Raw genomic sequence first — 26,247 nt, 5'->3', positions numbered from 1 at the left:
ATTATCTTAAGCACTAAAAATTGCTTCATGATACTGGCCCCGGTTGATCTTAAGATGATCTTAAGCACTAAGATTGCTTCATGATACTGGCCCCTGTTTCTTTCGTAGCCATTGTGTTTCCAAGTTTCTTACCAAAGATCAAATGTTCAAACTTGCACGATCACGATTTACTGCAGTGAAATGTAGAAGACGTATTTCTTTATTCATATTCTGAGACGAGAAGCCTTTGAATGAGTACTCGTCAGATTTGTTAGTATCATCCCTCATATTACTTCCTGAATAATACGCCTTGGAGGATAAAATGTCCTGTCGTCGTTAGAAATGTCACGGCTGGAAAGTAGCAGTAATTCTAAGTTAAGGTCCCTTAAACCAAACTCATGTTTAAATCTTATTTACCTATTCGAAGATGCATGTAATCTAAGGAGTTTAAATTTAGAATTTGCATGTAGTCAGACAGCAGACACACAGGCAATTGTCTCTGATTTTTTTTTCATAAACATGCACTCTTTTTCAGTAAATGTATGTACAAATGTATAATATGAAAGCTTCTCATATCTGAGGAGCGTTAGCCCCGAAGATATGAGACGATTACATCTGATTTACATAAATATTTTATCAATTTTTTTGTTCTAAAAAAAACGGTTTTGATAAAACAGGAAAAGTGTCATAATTTCAAATTTTCCAGATGCAGTAATACGGTGAGAAGATGTTCTGTCACCAAATTGACACTTATCACTGTTTTTGTATGGCAAGATGAATTGCTGTTACACAGTACTATCTTGTCTTTTTCTTGTATAATTTCCAAAATCTGATTTTTTTGCTGATAAATGATAGCACTTCTATGTAAATTATAAAAGGTATTTTTTACCAAAAACAAGTGCCTTTGAGAAAGAAAACACTAGTGTATACTATTACTATTAGAGATATGAATTGCATAGATAGTTAATATACAGAGACTTCGAGAAGATGACATTGAAAAAAACCCATTGATGAACACTTTTACAATTAAAAATATGAATCGCATAGATAGTTGTAGTTTTGCGGATAATAGCAAGAAAGCATTGGCAAATTGTGTACGTTATATTTGTTTGAAATACACCTATCACCAATCTTCTATAAAATATAATGTTATATTAATTTTCTAACTTTCTGCACTTTGCATTCAACGAACGAATAACATTTCATTTGACGACTCCCAGTTCTTTGATGTGCTCCTTTTAATGATGTGTTAGCTTTTGTCGGTATTCTCATCTTCAACAACACCTGGTTCTTACTCCTTCTGATCATCGGTGAGCTCTGGCGTTGGTTACTGAATATAAAAAAGTCGGAGATGTAATTTGTCTGCCAATTAGACAACTATTCATCAAAGATCATAATATAATGTTTATACATCTACATATCATCGTACGGCCTTCAACGATGAGCAAAACCTATACCTTATAACAAGCTATAAAAGTCAACGGAGTTACAAAAGTGAACGATATTTGTATAAAAAACAAACAACGTGAATTAAACAGGTAGACACGGACAAAAAACAAGTAAAGCAGACAGCAATCAACAACAATCGAATAAAAAATATGGCAGAAAAAAATAACGTCAAATCGAATAACAAATGTAATGGAAGACAGCAATCAACAACAATCGAATAACAAAAATGGCGGACAACAATCAACAACAATCGAATAACAAGTATGGCAGACGACAACCAACAACAAACGAATAACAAGAATGGCAGACAGCAACCAACAACAACCGAATAACAAGAATGGCAGGCGACAACCAACAACAATCGAAATACAAGCATGGCAGACGGAAACCAATAACAACCGGTTACCGAAATACAACAACCAATAACAACTATCGAATAACATGTATGGCAGACGGAAACCAATAACAACCGGTTACTGAAATACAACAACCAATAACAAACGAAAGACAGCAAATAACAACTATCGAATAACATGTATGGCAGGTGGTAACCAGCAACAAACACATAACAAGTATGACAGGCAGCAACCAACATCAACGAACAACAACCGTCGAACTTTATTTCTACGGGATATTGTCATGTCTATATAATAAACTTGTATCGTAATATTCATGAGGGTCTGGATGGGGTCTACAGAATAGAGAATAATTAGGACAGTTTATTTACTAAAATTTTAATAAGACGCACACCACCTATTCTTGGCCCTCATTCCTATCCACGTTAAATTTTTCACTTGAAGCGGGATCAATATACCTGTATTTATACATCAGACCGTACTGCACTGGTTACCGAAATTTAGGAAACACCAAACCAGGCACTTCATATCTGAGAAACAGGCTATATATGCCCTCAATTTTAGAATTCAATCATACATTTTTGTATTATTCAAAATTATCAGTAAATTGTATGCTCTACAAGGACTACTAGTCCTTTACTTTTCATCTGATACCTTAATTACTCAAATATATGCTACATAGTTTAAAATGTACACCTGTGCGTAGGAACTATTTTGTTTTAAATATGTACTACTTTCCAGTATGTTCTTTTTCGACCGGGCCCGATTGGGTGGTGTTACATCTAACAAAGTCTATCCAAATTATTTTTGCAAAGAATTCCGCTTAAGCCGGTGCTAGGCGCCGTCTTAAACTTGCAGTGAGGTGAGAGTTTTTTTGCTCCATGTTGAGTTCTCACTGTGATTTTGAGATGAAGAACAGCAATGAAAGCGCTGTTCCTTTGCCTTTTGTATGTTTTTTTTTTGTTGTGCATTTACCGATTTTGTGTCATGGATGGATACCCCAAATACTTTGTTTTTCTTAAATGTACAGATTAAAGAGTAAAAAAAAAAAAATAAAAAAATAAAGAAAAGAGAAAAAATAAACTAAAAAATAAAGAATAGTGAATAATTGGGTACTTAAATATAAAGAATAGAGAATAACGGGCATAACAAGAAAGAATACAGAAATGAATACCCCTATCCAACCTTACTTTAAATCTTTTCCACTTAGTAAATAGCCCAGTCATTAGACAAAAATATAAATGCATCACACAAAAGTTTCATGATTCAACGTTAAAATTAAATATTTAAAAGCTAAAGCCGAATCCAATTTTTCTTTAATGCATTTGATTTAGAAGCAATCGATATCCGTATCGATAGATAGGCCTTTTGTCTCATAAACCCCTCATTATGTTCAACGAGTGATACAAAGTCTTTGTAAACATAAATAATAAGTTAGTTTTAGTTTACGTCATTGTGAGCTATATAATGACGCATACGAATGAAAATTTCCATATAGACACCCGAAGTCCTCCATTTTCAGTATAAATTATCAATATACCGCAAAATATTCCTGAATTGTTCACCATTTGATAGATATAGAATGTGCACCAAAGTACTATCGTTCAGTATGCTTGAATTAATTATGTATGGTCTTTTTTTCCTTTTAGTGAGGACTTGCGTAATATTTATTTCCACTACAATTGTGATAAAACTATAACCTTGTTACATGTAACTAGCATAAACGAAATCAATGTAAACCAAATAAGTACGTCAATCGTTAATGTCTACAATTATGACAACTCTTGCTTACAAAGTATATATTGACTACCTTTTAAAGATTAAATAGAAACTCATTTAACTTTCGAAAAATTCCAGACTAGACTCGTAGCAATTAGGCTTTTTTATGTATACAGTGCCATTTTCTTATATCTTACTTCTTTTGAAATGGAATTTACAAAATAAAAAAAACCTTGCAGTTTCTAGTACAGGGCATGAAAAAAAGTTGTGCACCTGCTGTGGATTTTTGTTTTTATCCTAGTGATGTTTTGGTTTTGATATAAATTATATCTATTTGCTTATATCCACTGAGAGACAGGCAACATGCTTGACGATTCACATATTTGAGCTTTTAGTGCTGTCCACGGTGTCAACATAAATAAATGCAGATCACATCATGTTCGAATATTAAATTATTGTGCATTTCATTTTAAGGCGCTCGTCACCAATTGGAGGTCAAAGGTTATTTGCATAAATTTCAGCTGAAATTCAAAACATACATTATAGTTTAGGTTGAAGTTTAAACGCTCCTTAGAAAAAAGTTGTTGACTTTCAAATTGTTATTACTTTATATTTTGGAGTAAAGGGCAATATGTATTATAAGTTATGTACACAAATTTAAAAATCTACATTTTAGAAGTCCAATAGAACTCACAAGTCCAACGAATTGTGTTTCAACCAGAACATTGGACCTTATATAATTGAACAATATATTTTGTATTTTGATAAATTGTGTCAGTGTCCTTCTTTTTCATTCAGTGATCTGTACTTTCAACGTGTCATCATTAAAGTTAGCATAAGACGTTTACATTTTAATTCAGAATAAATATTTGAAAAGAAGTTTGCATTGATTAACTTATGTTTTGTACGAAAACTTTTTCGTTGTTCCCGTTGTTTATTAGAATTAACAGTTTTCCATGATTTAAACTCAAACTGGGACGTTTGAAAAAAATCATTATATCTTTACTGCATCCAACACACCCCTCTTTTCTTGTTGCTGTACTAATTTCCCGCGCATTGTCTCAGCCGACATAATGACAATAACCTATCTTTGGGATTTACGCGTCGTGAGTATGTATGACATATTTGCCACCGGACTTTAAGCAAACAGCACCATTCAATTGATGTTAAAACTAACGGTATGACCGTATATGAACATTGATTCTGTTAAAATAAAATTACAACGTGTTTGGACATATTTTATCAACATTTAAAGCTGGATTGAAATTTCAATTACACTTTTATTCTTTTTTATTGTTAACTTTTATTGAATTATTTTTTTTTTATCAGATTACAAAATCTATCAGAAGTCAGCCGACATAATAAGAATCACCTATCTTTGGGATTTACAACAGAAGTCTTTAAGATACAGACTGACTTCCACTAAAAAACTAATATATTCCAAGCTTCAAATTTCTAGGTGGCAATATACTATAGCCACGTCATCAACACTGGAAACATTTTTTCGACTTCTGTCCGACAGGCTTGTTTTATTCAAGGCGTGATTGCTTACGGAGCATCAATTCAAATTTTCATACTGACATTTAAACCCTGGGTATAACCCAGTCATGAACTGATCTGATGACTTTTCACACTCGAAGCGAGGACTCTAGAGCATCAAGACAACTGTGCTGACGCTACCCTTAGAGAATTAAGAAAAGTATTTTATAAATCTTATCAGTATCAAATCTTAATATGTTCTTCCTCGTGTAAAATGAATGTCAAGACGATTTTGACAATTTTTTCTTAATATACTGTTCCTTGATTGCTTTAACGATAACATAACTAATAAATGTATCGAGAACTGGGTTTGCCGTTATGTTGATCGCCTCGCCTTCGTAATCTTATAGATAAGCTCTTGAATAAATTATCAAAATAACAATGATAGTAATAGGAAGTTTAAGCCCAATTTTTTTACGTCGTTTTTCCTGTTTTGTAACTTCAGGCATTGTTATTTTGCGGCAAAAAAGAAAAATAAACTTATGTTAAAAATTCATTATTTTCTCAACTTACGTCAGACTGTCTTTTAAAAACGCTTAAAAAAGAAAAAAAAAAACAATATAACGTGGTCGCTAAAGTACTAAAACAAACTGAAATCTCAATTTGGTTAAATTGCATAGGAAGTATTAGCCCTATATGTATTTATGTCCTGTTTAATACATGTAACTGGTAAAAATTCAAATGTACTAGATAGGAAAATATGTCCGCTTCTTCAAGTTTTTTATATAACTAAGATTACATACTAGTATTCAATGTTTATGTATTCAGCTTCCTTCCTTAAATGTTGAAATTTTTTCGGTTTCTGCTTTCAAGTATACATATTTTTAGAGAATCGGTAATATTTTTTTTATCGCACTTATAATTTTCTTTACCGCAGTTAAAATTTCCTAATCGACATTACGTGTTGCCTCGACTGCTGCTCTATACGCCCTTTATCAATCAATTAATATAGCTTCCTAAATTCGTTTTCAGTGTGTTTACTTTTTTCAAACGGGAAAGTAACTACATAGCAACACACGAAATGATCACTGCGATTGAAATACTTCTAGAAAGATGTCAATGATCATTTATACCGGGTAATTGTCGATGTTCCTTATGATAGCAACGATAACGGTGGTAACGACGAACGACAACCACAATGATAACGATTATTAGAATGTATAGACACACATGGTTCCGTGTGGCTTGATTTTATATTGAAGTGTACAAAAGAGGTTATGCATAATTCAACACGTGTTTTCAATATTTACTCTGTTGTCTGTAAACATTCTTTATTTGAAATTAACACGCTTAACTGAAAAGCCATATGAAAATTCCCACCAAAGGGATATTTAGGTCACATGTATCTATTGAAGTCGTTGTCTATGGAGAAATCATCACTATGTACTTACTGTCCAAGACGATCTTTGTTTCTTACATTTTATTCATATTTGGAAATGTTTAAATTGTATTATGTTTTGTTTTGCAAATCTTAGCAACAATCGTGATTTTAAAGTTCATGAAATCCATTTCGAGCACTTTGTTTATAATAAGTTAAATGCATTAGGATGGATGATTAACTTGTGTAATTATTTTATATTATAAAATAATTTTATCAAAAACCATAATTATAAACAACAACAAAACAACAAATATTATTACGCCATTAATATTGTTCGTTCTTATGTTGTACTGTTACATCACTGTCCCAAGTTAGGGGGAGGGTTGGGATCCCGCTAACATGTTTAACCCCGCCACGTGCACATTCTTCACATTCTGTATGAATGTGCCTGTCCAAAGTCAGGAGCCAGTGATCAAGTGGTTGTCGTTTGTTGCTGTGTTACATATTTGTTTTTCGTTAATTTTTTTGAACATAAATTAGGCCGTTAGTTTTCTCGTTTGTGTCATTTCGGGGCCTTTTATAGTTGACTATGCGGTAAGGGCTTTGCTCATTGTTGAAGGCCGTACGGTGACCTATAGTTGTTAATTTCTGTGTCATTTGGTCTCTTGTGAAGAGTTGTTTCATTTGCAATCATACCACATCATCTTTTTTTATATCATATGTCTTCTGTAAGCGTCACGAAGAACTCGAGCTCACAGATCTGATCTTTTGTTTTCGTCGTGATCTTGCTTATATATAAAACTGATTTGTTTTATTAATTTTGATCAATTGTATAAAAACTAAAGACATCAGCACATTATGGCTTTTACTGTTCCTTTGATAAATGCTCTACATATTGGACATCTTCTTAGAGCAGGCTCACAGCTACCACAAGCAGCTAAATGACCACAAGGAAGAAAAACTATTGCAATCGGTTCATCCAAGCATATTTTACAAGTCTGCTGATCTTTCAGGTTTTGATTTTCTTCTTCAAGACTTCTCACTGACACTTAAAAAAAAACAAAATTCAATGTAAAATATTATACATTCAGTTTATTGAAGCAACTCATAAGTTTGAATTAAAGTTCGAGGTGAAGTTAGAATTTATATTCGAAAATACTCCGAGTTAGTATAAAACAAGTCGTGTTTTAATGTTCGAGATAAGAGTTCAATAGATATAAGAAGATGTGGTATGAGTGCCAATGAGACAACTCTCCATCCAAGTCAAAATTTATAAAAGTAAACCATTATAGGTTACAGTACGGTCTTCAACACGGAGCCTTGGCTCACACCGAACAGTTGTCTATAAAGGGCCCCAAAAATTACCAGTGTAAAACCATTCAAACGGGAAAACCAACGGTCTAATCTATATAAAAAACGAGAAACGAGAAACACTTATGAACCACATCAACAAACGACAACTACTGAACATCAGATTCCTGACTTAGGACAGGTGCAAACAAATGCAGCGGGTTTAAACGTTTTAATGGTACCAAACCTTCACCCTTTTTCTGAAACAATAGTGTAACATCACAACATAGAAAGGCACACTATAAAATTTCAACTGAAATAGCTTAACTCAATCAAAAGACATATTAACACCATTGAAATATAAAACTGTAATATCCTACTTTTTAAATTGGTTCTACTGCAGATTCCGTACACAACATTTATAAGAATTTAAGTTGACGAGGTGTAAAGAACAATTATACAACAAGCCTACATCACATAATAAAACCACCCAAATTCTAGAGCTAGTAAACATGCGATCATCAATGACTGAAAAGGGTCAAAACTATCCATACAGTATACTTACATGTATGATGTATCATATATTTTATGATGGTATAATACTAAACCCCTAACAGGAGGAATTGTGCCTGATATTCATATGATGAAGACATAATCTTTCAATCAGTTTAATTGAGGTCTGGAGCTGGCATGTCAGTAACTGCTAGTAGTCTGTTGTTATTTATGTATCATTGTCATTTTGTTTATTTTCTTTTGTTTCCTATTCTGACATCGGACTCGGACTTCTCTTGAACTGAGTTTTACTGTGCGTACTGTTGTGCGTTTGTTTTTTCTACATTGGCTAGAGGTATAGGGGGAGGGTTGAGGCCTCAAAAAACATGTTTAACCCCGTCGCATTTTTGCGCCTGTCCCAAGTCAGGAGCCTCTGGCCTTTGTTAGTCTTGTATCATTTTTAATTTTAGTTTCTTGTGTATAATTTGGAGTTTAATATGACGTCCATTATCATTGAACTAGTATACATATTTGTTTAGGGGCCAGCTCAAGGACGCCTCCGGGTGCGGGAGTTTCTCGCTGCATTGAAGACCCATTGGTGGCCTTCGGCTGTTGTCTGCTCTATGGTCGGGTTGTTGTCTCTTTGACACGTTCCCCATTTCAATTCTCAATTTTATGGATATTTGTTTTTCGGCTTTTTTTATATAAAAATCAGGACGTTAGTTTTCTCGTTTGAATTGTATTACATTTGTCATCTCGGGGCTTGCTATGCGGTATGGGATTTGTTCATTGTTGAAGGCCGTACGGTGACCTATACTTGCTAACATTTTTCGTCAATTGGTTTCTGATGGAAAGTTGTCTTATTTGCAATCCTACCACATCTTCTTATGTTTTCATAGGAATATGTCCACTAAAAGTAACTACGATTTGAAGTGAAAATACATACATTCTGGCTCTCGATCGCTCGTTGTTTCGTGTGTAATTTGCTCTGCTATACTTTTTGCAGGTTCTATTGTTGATTGCGAGTTTTTCATTGGCTGTTGGTTATAATTTGAATTTTCTTGGGTATGTTTCGAATTTTCCTCTAAACTGAAAATTGCTTCAAGAAGCCCGGTACTCGTAATATCTACAAAACAGGTCGTTAAAATTTAGATTTGAGACTGTAATTATATTCATTATTCTTTACACAATTAATATTATAATCTCTTAATCTAAATATACGTGACACAGATCCACCATAGGACCCGGATGGGTCTGTGCAGCTTTTGGTCAAAAACTTATTGACATATAATGCATAGAAACGATAAAGATAGAAATTAAAAGATATAATTATGTATTATATATTCGATTTAGATGTCTGTAAATAAAATATAAAGAGGGGGGAGTGAGCTGTTTCAGAGTCAAAAGGATAACGAGTAATTTCAATGTTCGTATCCCATTGTTAAGGCCTCTCCAAATTGAATACTTGTTCATTGGACTTTTATGTACAAAATTTGGAGCGAGCGAGCGAAATTTGTATTTGTGTCTTTTTTTCCTAAATGAATATTTTAGCAAGCGGTACTGGAACACAAAAAGATTGCAATTTTCTGTGGATTGTGGGGCGAGTGATAACATTAAATGGAGCAATAATTCAGAAAGTTATCAGGGAATGGCAGATTTTTTTTTTAAGGTTTTCAAAACTTTGGAGACAGCAAATTTGAAGAACTATGAATCAATTTGGAGTAGCCTTACCATATTTTCAACGTATCTCAACGTTTTGGTGTATATTGTAGAAAATTTTGCCAAAAACTAAAAATAAAATAGGATGGCACTCTTTAGTGAGTTATTTATATACTTTTTCAAGAGTCACACCGTTTGTCTATTTATAAATTTTGAAGTTGTTTTGCAAACACTTACTTTAATCCAGATGACAAATAATTAAATCACTATAATCTATAACAATACAAAGCTCAACATCTTAAACTTTGACCATATTAAGATGCGTACGAGATGCGCGTTTTCACCGTTTTTCAGTGATTTTTAGACTTTGTAACACTAGAACATTTTACCTTTAAGTTTAGAACTGTACTTCAGAATCATGAATGAAATTAAAAAAAAGTATTAAAGAAAACATTGACATTGATAACAAAACTGGTTCGTATTGATTTGATTATTATGAATCCATTCTCTGCTCTAAGACCGTAAATCCATGAGGAAGGCTCACTGGCCAGGTAGCCGAGTACTTTTTTGTGACGTCATGAACATATAGGTAGTATTTAGAAGAAATTAGCAGTGAGAAAAATACAAATATTTCTTTATTCCTACATTTTAATCTATTTTCTGATAATAACAAAACCGGAACAATATGAATTGACCATGTTAGTGTAACTATCCTCTCTAAATTTTCCGTCACTTTTGATACATACCTGATTTTCCCGCTTTTTGAAGAGTTTCGTAAGCTTCTTTGACTAACTTTTCATCATAACCAAACTCTGTTACAGATCTAACTGCAGGATTGTTCTTAAAATCACACAATGGCCTTTCTGAACTAGGAAGCTTATTCTGTAATGTTACAAATAAATGAGGTCCACAATGGTCAAATATCACAATACATAATTATTAACTTGACTTGCTTACACTTGATTAACGTGCTGTTTGTACCCCCGTGTATAGTTGTAATTAATGTACTGCATGTTTTATTTGTTTGTGTTTTGCATAACCTGTTACGGTTTAAATAAAGTTACACGTACAACTAAAACGCACCTCATCCTGTAATTTTGATTTGCAGACATACAATGTAGTATGATTGGTTGCAGTTTTCTTTACGTTCAGTGGCAAATACTTCATGGATGTTCAGGACGAGAAAAAGTAGTTAACAATAAATACAATAGGTAGGTCTTGTAATAGAGGTCGTCCGGGATGAAGGACATCAATTTGGACTGCCACTGGAAAATAAGGGTATATTGGATAGAGACAGAAATTTTGCCATGCAACAGGCTACAAAATGTACCTACGACGGACCTTTCATAAAGTTGTTGCGAGGGTTCACAACGTGCAGAGAGCGGTTTTCTACATAAGGCATCGGGTTTTACGTCCCAATTCTAACCGAACGTGGCTGCCTAATTATACACCCCGCACAGCCAAACGGACGCTCCTGTTTGGAAGTGTGTTACTGTCGGTTGGGAAAAGACCACAATTGACGATATTTCTGTTCCCCAGTCACCGTTGGTGTATACACAAAATAATTAAGACTTTAAAAGTGTTGCTTAATTTACTTATTAGCGTTTGTATAAACATTATGTTTTTTAATTTACCTTTTCCACAATTTCGGCCGGAATATATTTGTTTGTTTGAACATCTTCTATAAATCTATCGCCTTTACTTTGTCGCACAAAAGCACAGTTCTGGTACCAGCGAGCATGTTCTACCCAAGGATCATCACCTGGTTCCCAGTTTTTTAATCCTCCTCCACAGAAAAAGCAGCGACAATGATCTTCACTACCTTTAATATAATATTGTCTTAAGAATTGAATGCTTCTTTTTGTAAATTTATTGGGGTGTAAAAGCGTTGATCGAAGAACATTTTGTAAGAAGCGCGAAAGCGCTACATTCTAAAAATGTGCGCACGGTCAACGCTTTTTCAACCCTATAAAATTACTAAAAGAGGCATTTAATACTTATATTTACATTTTTTTGCTAGGATCATGAAAACACGATTTCTATCAAGTTCTTCTTTTATTACACTTTATTGTGGAAGCTCGTGTCATCATGGATGTTACATTTCATTTTGAAAAGAAGGTTAATTTCAGAATGACGCGAGATTGCTGTTAGCCAATCAAAATACTGTATTATAATGAAACATACAAGTAATGTAATTATAATGATATGAAATTTTTAACTTACTAGAAATCTTGATTTTTTTTATCATATGCATTATATTGCATTAATTTTTCAATTTTCAATTGCGCGACTTTTTCGCGGTTCATCGCAAGCGATCCATCAATTTTATCAATACGATTTGTAGCTCCGATTTAAAATATTCTAGCTGTCAATTAAGAACAAATTTAACATTGTCTAACATAATAAGATGCGACATATCTTACTGTGTTTTTTTTTTATTAACTTTGATATAAGTCAAACTTGAAAACTTTACTTTATTTTCTTTAATAAATAAAGAGTTCTATACCTGTAAAAAAGAATCCAGCGGTTGCCATTTCGTCTGGCGACTGTGTCAAATACGTTGGCCAATATTTAAACGAGTCCAGTCTAGATACTCGGATGGCGCATTTTGGATACTTTGGGTTTTCAACGCAAATCCCCATCATCAATTGTTCCACTGGGGCTTTGCTAGTTATATCTGTGGTAGTTATTTGACCTGAGGATTGGTGGTTTGGTGTGCTTGCATTTCTATTTGAAGTCTCTAAACCAGTTTGTGGAATATGATTCAAGCTGTTAACATCATTAGTCGAGTAATCATTTGGTATTTGGTTAGATTCTGTCCTGGTTATATCGGTATTAGACACATTGTCTGTGGTGTTGTTAAGACTTTGGTTTATTCCAACAGGATTAGTTTGTACACGTCCACCATAAGTATTTGAAACATTCCATCTGAAATTGTTTGAATTTTGATTAATTGTGTTTGTCTGAATTCTTTGAGTCTCTGTTCCACCATTATGCATATTTAAGCTCTGTCGAGGATCGTTACCATTAACCGGCAGTTTATTTTTGTCGTGCAATATCTTGTTACATTCAGTTCCTACGTAAGAAATATCACATGTACCATTACTTACTGTACCTTCTGATATATGTTGTGAATGTTCCATGTATTTAGAGCCGATATGTTTGATAAAATCACAAAGCGGAGAAATGTGTTGGTGAATATTTATTGGAGAATCGTACGGTTTCCAATTTTTATGTATTATTTTGCATTTAAAGCAAATAACCTCATCGTCTTTTTCTAAATAATAGAAACCAACTCCTGCAAGTTTGGTTGCATAAACACCAAGAATATTTGGAAATGTTGCAAAAGTTGACAATCTTGTGCCTTCATATTCCATAGGATCTCTTAATGATTTTGTATCATTTTTGCAAACTGAGCGGTCATCTGGAGGAAAGAATGAACATTCCTGGAAGACATGCTGTTGTAACATTCTTATTAATGGATAAACAACGTCTTTAAGGTCTAGATTTCCATATAGGAAATCAAACTTTTGTTTTTGACATATATTGACATTAAAATCTTATGAATGTTTTGAAATCACTTCCAATCAATAATACGTCAAAAAGACTAATAATTGAACACTCCTGAAGCAGCGTTATAAAGAATTGTACATGTATGTAGTGTTCGTCTTGCCTTCATTCCCGTTCACTTCATCTTTCACGATCAGTCAAAAATAAACTTTTTCCATTGAGAAAAATACATGTTTGCATCTTCATCCGTATACGACGTATTCAAAAACATTCTAAAACATAATCGATTTTCATTAAAACATGTTTACATTTAATTAACATAACGGCACCAACATATTTGATAACGAAAAGGGTAATGAGTGACATCTTACAAATGTAACATATATTTTGTCAAAAAGAAATAACATATGTTGACGTTTTAATTGAAACACAAGATGCAAGGATACTATAAACACTTACATGTGATACTTTTCATAATGAAATGCAATTTGGATCCATTTGTTACTGATGCAATGAGTATAAAAAGCCATTTGTATTGGGATCAGGTGTTATCATAATGCAAAGTATAAAAAACAAAGATGTAATACGTGTTTGTAAAATGATAAAAAAGTGTTCAAGGACAACCTTCAGACAAGGTTAAATTATCACTAACAGTATCATATGATTGTCACATATCTAGACCAGAATTTTCCTACTTTCAACTTTGTTAAATAGATCATACTAATAAAAGGGAAAAGAGACAATTATCCTCTAATAATAAACACAAGTAAATCTACTCTTTTCTTAATTATAATTGATCTTAATATGACTGCAAATTTCCTAATGATTAGTACTTTGAGTTTTTTAATTATGTTTACTTATATGACAAGAAAGATTTGTTATCATTATTATTATCATTATTGAACGATTTTTCCTATATCACCCTGCTCATTATCTCCGTAATTCTTGAATCACGGTTTTGAGACGTGAGAAGGCATAATCAGCGACGTCTTAATGTCCGAGGAGAAGTTTTTAGCGATGTCACAAGACGTTATCAAGCTTGCTTTCGTCAAGCGTAGTACTATCTAAGGGAGGGGAAAAGACCAGTAATAGAACGATAAACAGATTATTGGGTTTTCTACGTACAGATATCGTAAAATATCAGCCGCTCGACACGATATGAAGCTATTTTGGTAGTTCGATGCGCTCACTCGCCAAAAAGGTTCACAGTATGGCTCGCGGTTGATATTATATTTTACGATATCATTCTGAGAAAACCCGATAATCTGTACTAATTCATATACCACTTGAACTGATATAATATTTGCCTTTTATAACTGAAACACATGTTACAAATTTATATAGGGAATATATATTTAAGGTGTTGATAACAGAACTATATTCACAAAGTACCGATTATCAGGTTGTCTGCATATTGATATCGTAAAATATCAGCTGCGAGTCACAATATGAAGCTTTTTGTCGAGTGAGCGCAGCGAACGAGATTAAAAAGGCTTCATATTGTGTCGAGCAGCTGATATTTTACAATATGAATATGCATACAACCAGATAATCGATTTATCGGGTTGTATTTGCGTAAGTTGCATGTAAGAAACAAATTGTTTTCTTTGTTTCACCAGCAAACCGGAAGATGGCGTGATAAGTTCCGGTCAAACTTATCAACGTCGGTTCATATATTATGACGTCGGTGATATGTCCGGGTCAAATTTATTAAGGCCGGGTTAACGTATTTGACGTCACAAAGCCGTGATATGCAATTTTATTAAGAGCTGAGCAGAGTGATACAGACAGAGGGACGCATATATTGGTTAATGACATATAAGACAAAGTAGAGGGCAGCGAAGTTCCTTTGACCCCTTTTTACAGTCCGACATGACCGTGTCTGTAGTGACGTCTTCGATATCAATGAACGTAATCCATGAACAAGTTAGTTACGCCAGTTTCTAAAAAGGTATGAAGTGTTTCGCAGTATCATAAATAACGTCAACATGACTTCAGTATACCCATACTGTAATCATATTCCGTATTTAATATGTTCTCCAATCCGGGACATGTTCCCAATTCTATATATTTCATTCTATCCAATAGATCCTAAACCACATCATGAGGCAACCTATTCGAACCGATATTTGTTACGTAATAATTTCAAGATGCCGTGAATATCGAATGAAAATAATAGCTTTGAACCGTAATGATGCGAAGTAATAACTGCTATATTATTACGTCAGAATTACCCTTTCAAAAATTAAATTAAATCTCCTAAATTCTTTCATAAATAAAAACACCGTTTTGGAAGCTTGGTTGCATCTATGTGTATTTATTCCTGTTATCAAAATACACGTCCTTATGTTTACCGTATTCCCATACATGTATTCATTCGAGTGTTCGCGTCTTTTAACAAATATTTACCATTGGTCCGAATTGGACCTTGAAAGTAGCAACTTATGTTGCACGATTCAAAAGTGGAAAAATATTTCTATGATATTTTATTGCAATTCGAAGTTTGGAAAATAAACTTTTTTTGCAATCATTTGTATGGTGGCTATTTTCTAGTTTGTATTTGTAGATACATTTGTATTTCAACGGTGTTGCTTCCACTGTGTGATGATATGTGTTCAAAATGTTCTTTCTTTAGGTAAAATATTTTATGAGAACACTTAAATAAGGTTAGCTGCACACCTGGTGAACTCTTCCCATACATTCGTTTTATATATTAGGCTTATTGTTATTTTTCGGTTAATTATGTTTAATGATTAAGAACATAAAGGCATTTTATTAAACACATTGTATTATCCAACTTTGATGCTTAAACCCGCAACAATTTTGTTTTGCTACTTGAAGGGACGATTATTTCATTTTCTGGGGGTGGGGTGTGAAAAGGGGCAAAGGGGGTGGACCAGGAGTGGGTGATGACGGCTTTTTCTGGATTGATCATGTATTTTCATCTGTTGCTAGGCATGCTTATTTCACCTTTGAATACGTTTATATCCTGCATTTTACGTTGCAGAATAATTATTTTCGTCCTGTCTTGCGTAAAATTATTTATTTTCAGTTCTTCTAGGACAAGTTATTAATTTTCAACATCCTTCTCCCCCTCCGCCCCTTCCCTCCCTCCACTTTGGCATTGAGCGTTCCTGATAAAGGTAAATCCAGAAAAGCTCTTCTGACGCATACAATTTAAGTGTTATTTTCATTTTCAAGTACTGGGTCGATACTGCTGTTGCTGGACTAAAAGTATCGAGAGTAGCATCACCTCAGTAGTCAGTGATCTGGTACGGACATAATTTATAACATACCTTAAGCTTAATTCCTTATATTTCCGTTGATACATTTAAAAATTATTATGAAACTTAGGTTTCAACTTCCGCAAGACTTTCGATGGATTTTGCTACCATTTTTGGTCCACTGGTCATATAGCTCTTCACGTTTTTTCGGTATTTATACATCTTTGATTTTAAATTTTTCGGCTTCTACGTTTGTAATGAAGGTTAATCTAGAAAAGCGCTTAGCCATTGGACGTATACAATTATAAAGTGTTATTTCCAATTTATTTTCAACTACCAAAAGACAGACATTTCGATCACGTGTCATTTCAAAATCGGACAAAAGAGAGTTTTAAGGTTGAAAATAGCTGCTGCCTTATAAGCCAAAAACTATCTGATGGTGTATTTCGTCGGTCAGGCTGTGTAGATTGTATAAACGCGTACTAGCGTTTGTTATGGCGTTGGACGTTTCGAGAAAACCAAGTGTGCAAGATTGACCGGGTTTCTGACGTCGTTTTAGAGCCCGGCTTACAATATATGTACAACGTACAACCCTCAGGGACGTTCCTTTGGTTGACTGTTAAGGAATTTGTTGAGTGCAATAAAGTTTTATTGGTCAGCATTCACCTTTGACATGTGTCATAGTCAATTAATGTTACAAATCATATATAGCCACGCCTTACTCATTAACATATTTAATCCACGTTAATTCGTAAAAGGCGTGCTATATATATAACATATATCATGTAACTATATTATACATTTAACAAATATTTCCCTTAGTTTATATCGAAATCAATCTTTCCTATGTCGGAAATGATATTATTATGTTTGTTATTAAATTATGGATTCCATTCGAATTCAGTAGCGTTATAACAATGATAACTCTCAAATGTCGGAACATAATATATTTAATAAAGCTTTCAACAAAAAAAAAATAAAATTAACAATTAAACGGAAGGTGGAAAAAAAAAACCTTATAAAGATTTGATTTAAAAATCAGTCTTAATATCTGCGAGAAAAAAAAATTAATAAAATGTTTTTGTTAACATAAAGATTATCGATTTTTTCCTACAAATACTTATTTATCTTATATTTTTATGGAACATGGAGATCTTTCATTTACAAAATATGAAGGAGTGAAACATATAGTAGAAATGAAATTATTTTGTACATACATATATACACATATAAGTTGGAATAGCATTTTGTATATCTATTTTTGACTTTTATTTATCCATTAGGACTGTTGCACGGATCATGAACTTTCACGAGCCCTTGATTTTTATTAGAAAAGTTAACCTCTTTAAATTTGTTCACAGGGGTATGGGCTCATATCCCCTGTCAAGGTAACCAATCGATTTGCATGATACACCGGGATATTACACTCCAGTATAATATTAACCATAATTTTAACTTAAATGGAAACGGAATTCCACGACTACACATTATTCAATGTTTTTTTCAATAAATTTATAGGTCCAAAGTCAGCTTTTTCAAAAAGCTTGGTTCAGTTCCAGCATAATAGAGATTTTAGTTCTTAATAACAGGAGTATGTAATATGTATGCACATTTTTTTGTACGTAAAGTATGATTCACAGACATTATATAAAGGGTGATGGAGCAGATTGTTACCCCGAGAAAATATTGTCAACTGAGGCGAAGCCAAGGTTGACAATGTCTTTTCGAGGGGTAACAAACTGCTCTATCACCCTCTCAGATATGTGCTATTTAATTTCTTATACTGAATGTTCTGTTATTACTTTCGATTAAATTTCAAATTCAAAGTAATAAACTATGACGTCTTGTACATAACAACCATCCGTATCTAATAAAGCGCACACTTGATCAAGCGTCTCCATGAAGGGTAATAGAGTATTTGCCATAGGATAGAGTCGTATTTAATAAAGCGCACACTTGATCAAGCGTCTCCGTGAAGGGTAATAGAGTAAATTAACACCCTCGTATTAGCCAATCAAAATATGGCATTTTTACGTGAAGTATAATAAAATATATTACCCGATTTTCTGTATGAAGAGAGATAACTGTCATTCCTTTTCGAATCCGATATCCTAATTCACTTCTTATGGCTGATGTAGATTATTAAAGTACTTGGTTTTTCACTATCATTTATTATTTTTACCTTCATAAAATAACATTGTTATTCAGTGCATTGCATTTTCGTTCATGCAAATGTTGATATTCGGTTTTGAGCGTTCCTGATGAAGGTGAATCCAGAAAAACTTGTTGTTTTCATTTTTTAATTTATTTTTGAAAATTGAACTTGTTTGTTTCTGAAAAGAAGTACATACTTTTTCTTTCAATCGAACTTCAATTCAATTTGATTTTTGGTTCAAATATTCTTCCTATTCAAAATTAATCAGAAGCATAGTTCTGAGTCACTCTAAAACATTTCCAATTTCAATTGGTTGTGTGTTAACAAAACGAAATTAAGGTCGTTAGAACATACAGGAAGTCGTTAATAATTGGAATTTCTGATTTTCTAATATACCAATTTTTTGAAAATTGCTTTTTGTGTGAAATAAAGGCAGAACAATTTGTTTTTTTTTCCTTCAGCAAATTGTTTATTGACGTCTTACCATAAATGTTACAAATACGAATTATGAAATATGAATACATGTAATAAAAATTGCATATTTTGGCACAGTTTATGTTTATATTTATGTCAAGCAGTTAGATTAGCAATTCTTCGTAAAATGGCTACTCTAACAACACATTTTCCTTAGTTTATACAATGTCTATATAAGTTTTACAATTGAAAGTTCTTAATTGTACGACAAGTCTATCAGACTTTTCTGTCTCTAAGTGTATTAGTGCAACATTACTACATTGAACAAAACTGTGCATAAAAGGCTCTTCCAAGTGAACATATTCTATTATGTCTGTAACGTATTTCCACTCCCTTGAGATAATGATTGAGTGATTGTTAGTTGCTTAACGTACAGTGCTTGAGATAAAGACATTTTAAACAAGACCAGAGTGGAATTTAATTGTAAGATAGTCATGAACGGCTCACTTAACCAAAGTTTTACCCACAGTTTATTTGACACGAATATTCATGGAATGAATTATACCTTCATAAGAAACACCATCAAAATTCAAAATTTAATCAGGTGCTCTAGAAAATTTAGTAGCTTCTGCTCTACTAGTGACACCGTCGCGTTACTTCTAATCTGGTCGAACTTCATTTGTCTAGCTCTAAGTCATCAAAATCGTAAACCATCAGTACATGTTTTCTAACCCTAAAACATTGCTGAATATGTGATAGTTTTTGACAGACCAATAAGAGAAATTTTGACAAAGGATAAACAAGAACACTATTCAGATATTCAAAGATAAGTGTCACAAAACTCAACGCTGAAACCTAAAGCAAAAATACCAAGAATCCAACTATATCTTTAGATGAACTCAGATATTTCCTGAACATGCATGAAATATTTGCAACTGGACGTTAAGAAACAATCAATCAATCAATCAGATATTACACAACGTGTAACTCGTGGCTGGTAAAATTTAAATCATATGTCCTACTCGGTCAATGTCATATTTTTTTTGTAAATTGAGGAAAGGATGTAGGAAATGTCGCTACAACACATGGAAAAATTGTGTTCATCTGATACGCACGTTGATTTTCCATAACGTAATTGCATGTGATCATACGTAAATTTTTTGAAAAGATGAGTTAAACTTTATCTTCTTTTATATATAAAAAAATGGCTCAGTTGTTTCTACAGAAATATTTGACAATTCATATTCCAAAGTCTAATTAGGACCCCCCTGTGAGTGAAACAACTGATACATACAAAATTTGCACTTTGTTAAATATCTTCTTTCTCAGTTTCTTGTGATGTAGTGTGCTTGGATCTTATCGAAAAAATCGAAGAGAATTGATTAGTAAAACAAAATGTAATGAGGAATAGTATAAAACTAATACAACAAAATATCAGTCCTCCAAGACTTCGTAGGTTGAAAAAAGTATATGTATAAAAGATACATAAACGGAAATTATATCTTGAAGTTTGAGTTTATTCGTTTTCATTCTAATGTATCACAGGAATTGAGTTAACTCCCTTTATTATACATTCTGCTAGGTTTTTTTTTTTATTATATTCAGTTTTTTTTTAATATAACCCTACCTTTGATACAGTCAGAATCTTCTTATTCAGAATAAACTAATGAGACCAAAGGTTATGTATTAAGCTTTTATTTTTTCCCCTTAAATATGTTTTTAAAATTAAATGTAATTTTCTAATTATATTATTTCCTTGTTTGTATATTTTTAGTTTTATAAAACTATTTTAAGATTGAAATATTGACCTTTTTTGGTGTAATTTTTATGGCCATAAGAAGTTGAAGTTTATCTTTAATTAAAGAAGGCACAAGGTTTTAAATTTCGCTGCCTTATTAGGTATTGTGTGAGGGAAAAAGAGTTTTTTAATGGAATCGTTACTGAAAAACAAAATATTGTCTAAATAGTAAAAAAATATAGTCAAAATAGAAAAATGTACATAGAGTACATGTATATGGTAATTTGTTTTTACTATGTTTTGTGCCAAAATTGTACAACGATCTTAATGGAACTTCTTCCAATATATTTGCAGGGTTTTACTTATCAAAAAGGGCTTGAAGGAATCTGACCATTATTACTATCAGAAAAATTATATTATGGCTTATATATATTGTGTAAAAAACTACAGAAAGTGTGACTTGAAAGTCCAATGACAATGTCGAAGAGAGGACAAAAGTGCAATTTCACATGAAATATTCAAGGTTCAAGATTTTATTAATGTCTTAAAAGATAATCATTCATCAAATTATAATCAAAATGTGACAACGTCGAAGTCGATTATCATCATGCCATTTTTTTCCGCATTAGCCGATTTTATAGGTTGCACTTTGTAAATATAGTTGTCTCACAAACCACTCCTCTTTTGGGGAGATATATAATATTCATAGATATTTTGTTAAAGTTTACCTACTGGTTCCCAGATATGTTTCATCTCATAGGGACACAACTTGCGAATTTTACCAGTATAAATAAACATAGATAGTTGCCAAATAGAATTCTAAGGAAGACCCAAAGTGAAGGGAGGGGTAGTACATAATTTTAGTTTAAGTTTAAACTCTTAATAGTTTGAGGCATATAAGTGTTGAAAATATGCCGCACAGCCCTATGTTTTGACCTTTGAAGAAATAGTCGTGCATATGAACTTTCCATTCTAGCACATATTTTTTTTAACGAAACTTCATAGTAAAAATGGCACAGTTTTAGCCATAAAAGGAGATCCTATGGGCAATTGTATCGTCTATATTTACAGAATTGCAACCTTTATACAGTCACACTACAGATATTCAGCTAAATCTATAATTCGGAACATTTTGTTACCTAATACTTTCACAAACAGACATGACGAGTTGTAGGGAAATAAACGCACAATTTTGTACTTTACGAACAGTAACAAAAGGTTCCGAATTACAGATATTCAGCTAAATCTATAATTCGGAACCTTTTGTTACTGTTCGTAAAGTACAAAGTTGTGCGTTTATTTCCCTACAACTCGTCATGTATATTTGTGAAAGTATTTGGTATGGTACTGATTTTTGTCTTATTAATTATTAAACATGTATTAAGAAATTTGTTGGCAATGGTATTGCAAAACTAATGACCCTAACGACAAAGTATGTCTTCTAAAGGGAATGTTATCCCATCCACCGAATGTAATCGGTATTTCAAGATTACAGAGTATCAAACTAGTCTTATCTGCTAAGTGAGTTACTAAACTGTTTTTATATGAATTATAATAAATATAAAAATAAGGTGTGGTAAGATTGTCCAATGAGACAGTTTTCTGGATTACAAATATGGCTTAAATATCCAGAAAAATACACCTTGAGATGATTCAAAAAGACAGAAAATAATAATTTTGCATCGTTATTGTCTTTGAACAGTGATACATTTTCTCGGCACGCTCGATTTGTAATAAATAAGATATAACAGTAAAGTAAACAAGTATATATAGGATCTCCAGGGTACCAGGCCGAGGTATACCTCCTCTCTACTACGGAACCAGACTAATGTTTCATTTTATATTCCTACATTATAAGTCACATAATATATTTGTAATACCATCAAACTTGTTGTGTAGGAAGTTAAACACCGGCCCAACTCTCTAACATGTGTAATACAGTTACACTGCAAATACAAGACATCATATAAAAAAACCCAAATTAAATTTTCCCTCATTTTTGAAAATATTTTCAGAAGAACAAAAGTACAGGAACGTCAGTTGTGTGTATGTGTGTAAAAGGGGGATGCTTTTCTATCTCCTTCGCAAATTTTTGCTTGTCTGGGAATAAGTTTAAAAAAAGTAATAAGCTTAACCAGAGTGCACGTTTAACGACGTTTACTTTTTTCTTCGTTTCAAGGAGCTTTGCTCAAATAATGAACATATTTAATAATCTTTATTCTTTAAAAGAAAACTTACAGCTAAAAATAACTCAATTAGTGAAACTATTGACTAACGTGTTTCTTATGACCAAATAAGGATTTAAAAATATAACTCCCTATTTCAACATTTAAAAACTTTTTTCTATTTAAAGACAAAGGTATTTTTAGAGAAAAAAGTAGGTAATTTAATTATTCTATTTGTTCAAAAAGATAAATTTTAAATGACAAATCTGATATTTAAAGACAGGTTTTATTTAACCCCAGTAAGATAGCCAATATAATAATAAATATTTGAGGTTTGACAGAAGGCTTTATGACTCGAATTAAGATTAACATAATTGCGGTACACTAACGCCACATTACTGACCGTTATGGTACATGTATTTTACAGACATTTTACATGGTATGTTTACAGTTGTCATAAATAACTAATTTGTTTTCCCTTTGTTTCTAGAAAAAAATCGGTTTATGTATTAGATACACCTCGAAATGTCTATACTATCCCTACGACATTTTTGCGACTGTCATAAGTCAGGACCATCTAGCCTTTGTTAGTCTTGTGTGTTTTTTTAAATTTGGTTCGGAGTTTAGTGTGGCGTCTATTTCGCTGCACTAGTATACATTATTTGTTTAAGGGTCAGCTGACGCTCAAGCGCTTTAGGATGCGGTTTTTTTTTTTTTTTTTTTGTCTTTGACACATTCCCCGTTTTCATTCTCTATTCTAATTAGCGCCGGTATATACATGTAGCGAAATAAAAAAAAAAAAAAAAAAAACCCAACAGATCAAATAAATATATCAAGAGTTCCCTACCCTAAGTTCTAATGACTTTTTTTATATACTTGTGGTGGAATTGACGGGATTACCATACAGTTTTTTTTTCGTTTTCTGAAAGAGCTATTATTATAACTTTCAGTTAAAGTTTTGTATTTCAACTAGTAAAATAAATATCTCAAACAGTTCTATTGTTATTTTATGCCTGTCTTGAAAATTGGGATTGTTTATAAGTACTACTAAATACTATTAATATATATATATATCCAATATGGATTTAAATACATTTATACATGTGATGTCCTTCCATCCATGTGACGTCCCCTTTTCAACAACCATTGTGTTTAAAAAGTCTAACTACTATGTATCAACACTTGTTCTTCCGTGATCCTTATTGTTCCATTCCAAGGGGTTTTTGTTTTTAGAATGCAAGGATTATTCCCTTGTTATTTTTTTCTTCTTCAACTTTTTAGAACATTTTTTTCTCTATTCTTTATTTATTTTGAGCCCTTTTCTCTGCTCTTTATATTTTAGCACCCCATTTTTCTCTATTTTTTACTTTGTAGGGCATATTTTTCTCTATTCTTAAAATCTTTATACTTTTTGCTCTTTCTTCTGCACTTTTTGGCCATTATTTTCTATTCTGTTAACCTCATCCAGACCCTCATGATACTTTTATGTTCAAAACTGAAAAACGCGGAATTATTTCCGCGCTACAACTTTAATTAAGGAAGCACATTTAAAGGCTAAATTGATATGTTGTAAGTAATGTCAGGTTTGTCAACTTCCTTAAATTAAAAGAAAACTAAAATTTTGTATTTATTTGTACAAAATTTAGAATAATTTCTAATTTTCATTTATCGTGACATTTTCCGTAGTTTAGCAGCTTGAAAATGCAATGCAATTAATGATTTTAAAATAGGAGTAACATCAGCTGACGAAAAATCAATTCACGAATATGATAGTTGTTAATAATTGAGTAAAAGAGACAAATATCGAGCCAAATGAGAAATGTTCTCCATATGAAGCTGAGGGAGCCAAATCATAGAAAGGAAAAACAACAATAAGAAAGGAGGAGTCAATCTATTTGTCAATAATTGTGCACGAAGATTACCATGAAAAAATGTGATATCTTTATCTCTAAAAGGAACACGGATATTATCACGCATAAAAACTAACGACTTACATCATGATACATGTATATTGTGTGCATAAATATAAACCAGACTGACATGGGCACATTATTCTGATTTCATTTCTACCAGTCTTTGCTCTTACTTATTCATACCACGTGCTTAGATGAAAAACATCAGAAAGTCGGTTTGGTGGAAGCCATAACACCTCTGCAACCCGAGCGCCAGGCGAACACGACGCTACAGGGAAAAAAGTAGTATTACATTTTCCCGGCTTTAGGTTGGCCTTTTGTGTATCCAAGGCAGATGAAGGAAGTCAACTTAGGAGCGCTGTGATTGGATGTAAAGGTACAATATTTTTTTTATCTATCTATGAATAACTGCCGCAGTGTGTATATTTACAATATAATTTTTGAAACCCATTGAAATATTTTTTAGAGAATTATTCGAAAAGACTTCCAAAATTTCATAAATGTGGTGTAAAATGACGATGGGCATGGATAACATAAACAAGCTCCGTTGGAAGTTGGTCATGATACTATTTGACTTTTTTATAACAGAATAATAAAGTACTAATACCATGCATAACTGTTTTGTCCAGGTTTTTATTATAAAAAGTGGTAAATTTAGAAAATGTTAGTATTGTCGCCTATGGCAGAATAAATACTACCGTTTTCCCTAAATGAATCTCCCGATGAAATGAAAGGGATATGAGATCTATTGTTCGTTCTGATAATTTGTTCGTACTGTTTTCCGTACGTTAGTTAATGCCAGCCACAATACTCAGAAAATCAGAAGATGTCTTACCTTCTAGATCTGTTATATCATATAAGCTTTTCAGAATCATAGGATATATAAACTCTCATTATAACTGCCTGAACAAGTCTTTGATGTTGTTGAACAAACAGGTGTAACATAAACTTAGCATACTAGATATAAATTCACATACTTTAGTAAGTTTATTAGAGTTATGATTCAATACTGCTTGGGCGTAGACAAGTAGTTTATAATACGTCCTATGTTTCTTATTTAAAATTTGATGTGTGGGTGGCCTTTTTTATATCACACTATATAAATAACACATAGCTGAGAGGGTGATAGAGCAGATTGTTACCCCGAGAAAACATTGTCAACTGAGGCGAAGCCAAGTTTGACAATGTATTTTCGAGGGGTAACAATCTGCTCTATCACCCTCTCAGATGTGTGTTATTTAATTTATTATACTGAATGTTCTGTTATTACTGTCTGTTAAATTTCAAATTCAAAGAAATAAACTGTGACGTCTTGTACATAACA

The 26,247-nt window shown here is 32.6% G+C and overlaps 1 protein-coding gene across 1 annotated transcript; it reads right to left on the bottom strand.

Annotated features, from left to right (window-relative positions):
- Positions 1-5,571: 5,571 nt before the first annotated feature.
- Positions 5,572-25,866, bottom strand: LOC127701176 (baculoviral IAP repeat-containing protein 2-like). The gene is made up of 6 exons (XM_052205007.1): positions 25,759-25,866; positions 12,311-13,586; positions 11,439-11,626; positions 10,551-10,686; positions 9,092-9,271; positions 5,572-7,411 (listed from the first exon to the last, which is right to left on the bottom strand). Exons 2-6 carry the CDS (start codon positions 13,272-13,274, stop codon positions 7,212-7,214), a joined length of 1,668 nt encoding a protein of 555 aa, XP_052060967.1. The 5' UTR covers positions 13,275-13,586; positions 25,759-25,866; the 3' UTR covers positions 5,572-7,211.
- Positions 25,867-26,247: the final 381 nt, after the last annotated feature.

Source organism: Mytilus californianus, unplaced genomic scaffold (assembly GCF_021869535.1).
Source record: "Mytilus californianus isolate M0D057914Y unplaced genomic scaffold, xbMytCali1.0.p SCAF_1, whole genome shotgun sequence".
Lineage (NCBI taxonomy): Eukaryota > Metazoa > Mollusca > Bivalvia > Mytilida > Mytilidae > Mytilus > Mytilus californianus.
Note: the sequence above shows the minus strand (reverse complement) of the source record. Positions and strands in the feature narration are given on the sequence as shown.

Bases quoted from the DNA above. Each gene is read 5' to 3' on its own strand.
- LOC127701176 (XM_052205007.1), bottom strand. From the start codon at position 13,274: ATGTTACAACAGCATGTCTTCCAGGAATGTTCATTCTTTCCTCCAGAT. The intron at 11,627-12,310 runs GTATAGAACTCT...ATTATATTAAAG, and splicing joins CGCTGGATTCTTTTTTACAG to GTAGTGAAGATCATTGTCGC. The intron at 7,412-9,091 runs GTATGTATTTTC...TTTTTTTTTAAG, and splicing joins GAGCGATCGAGAGCCAGAAT to TGTCAGTGAGAAGTCTTGAA.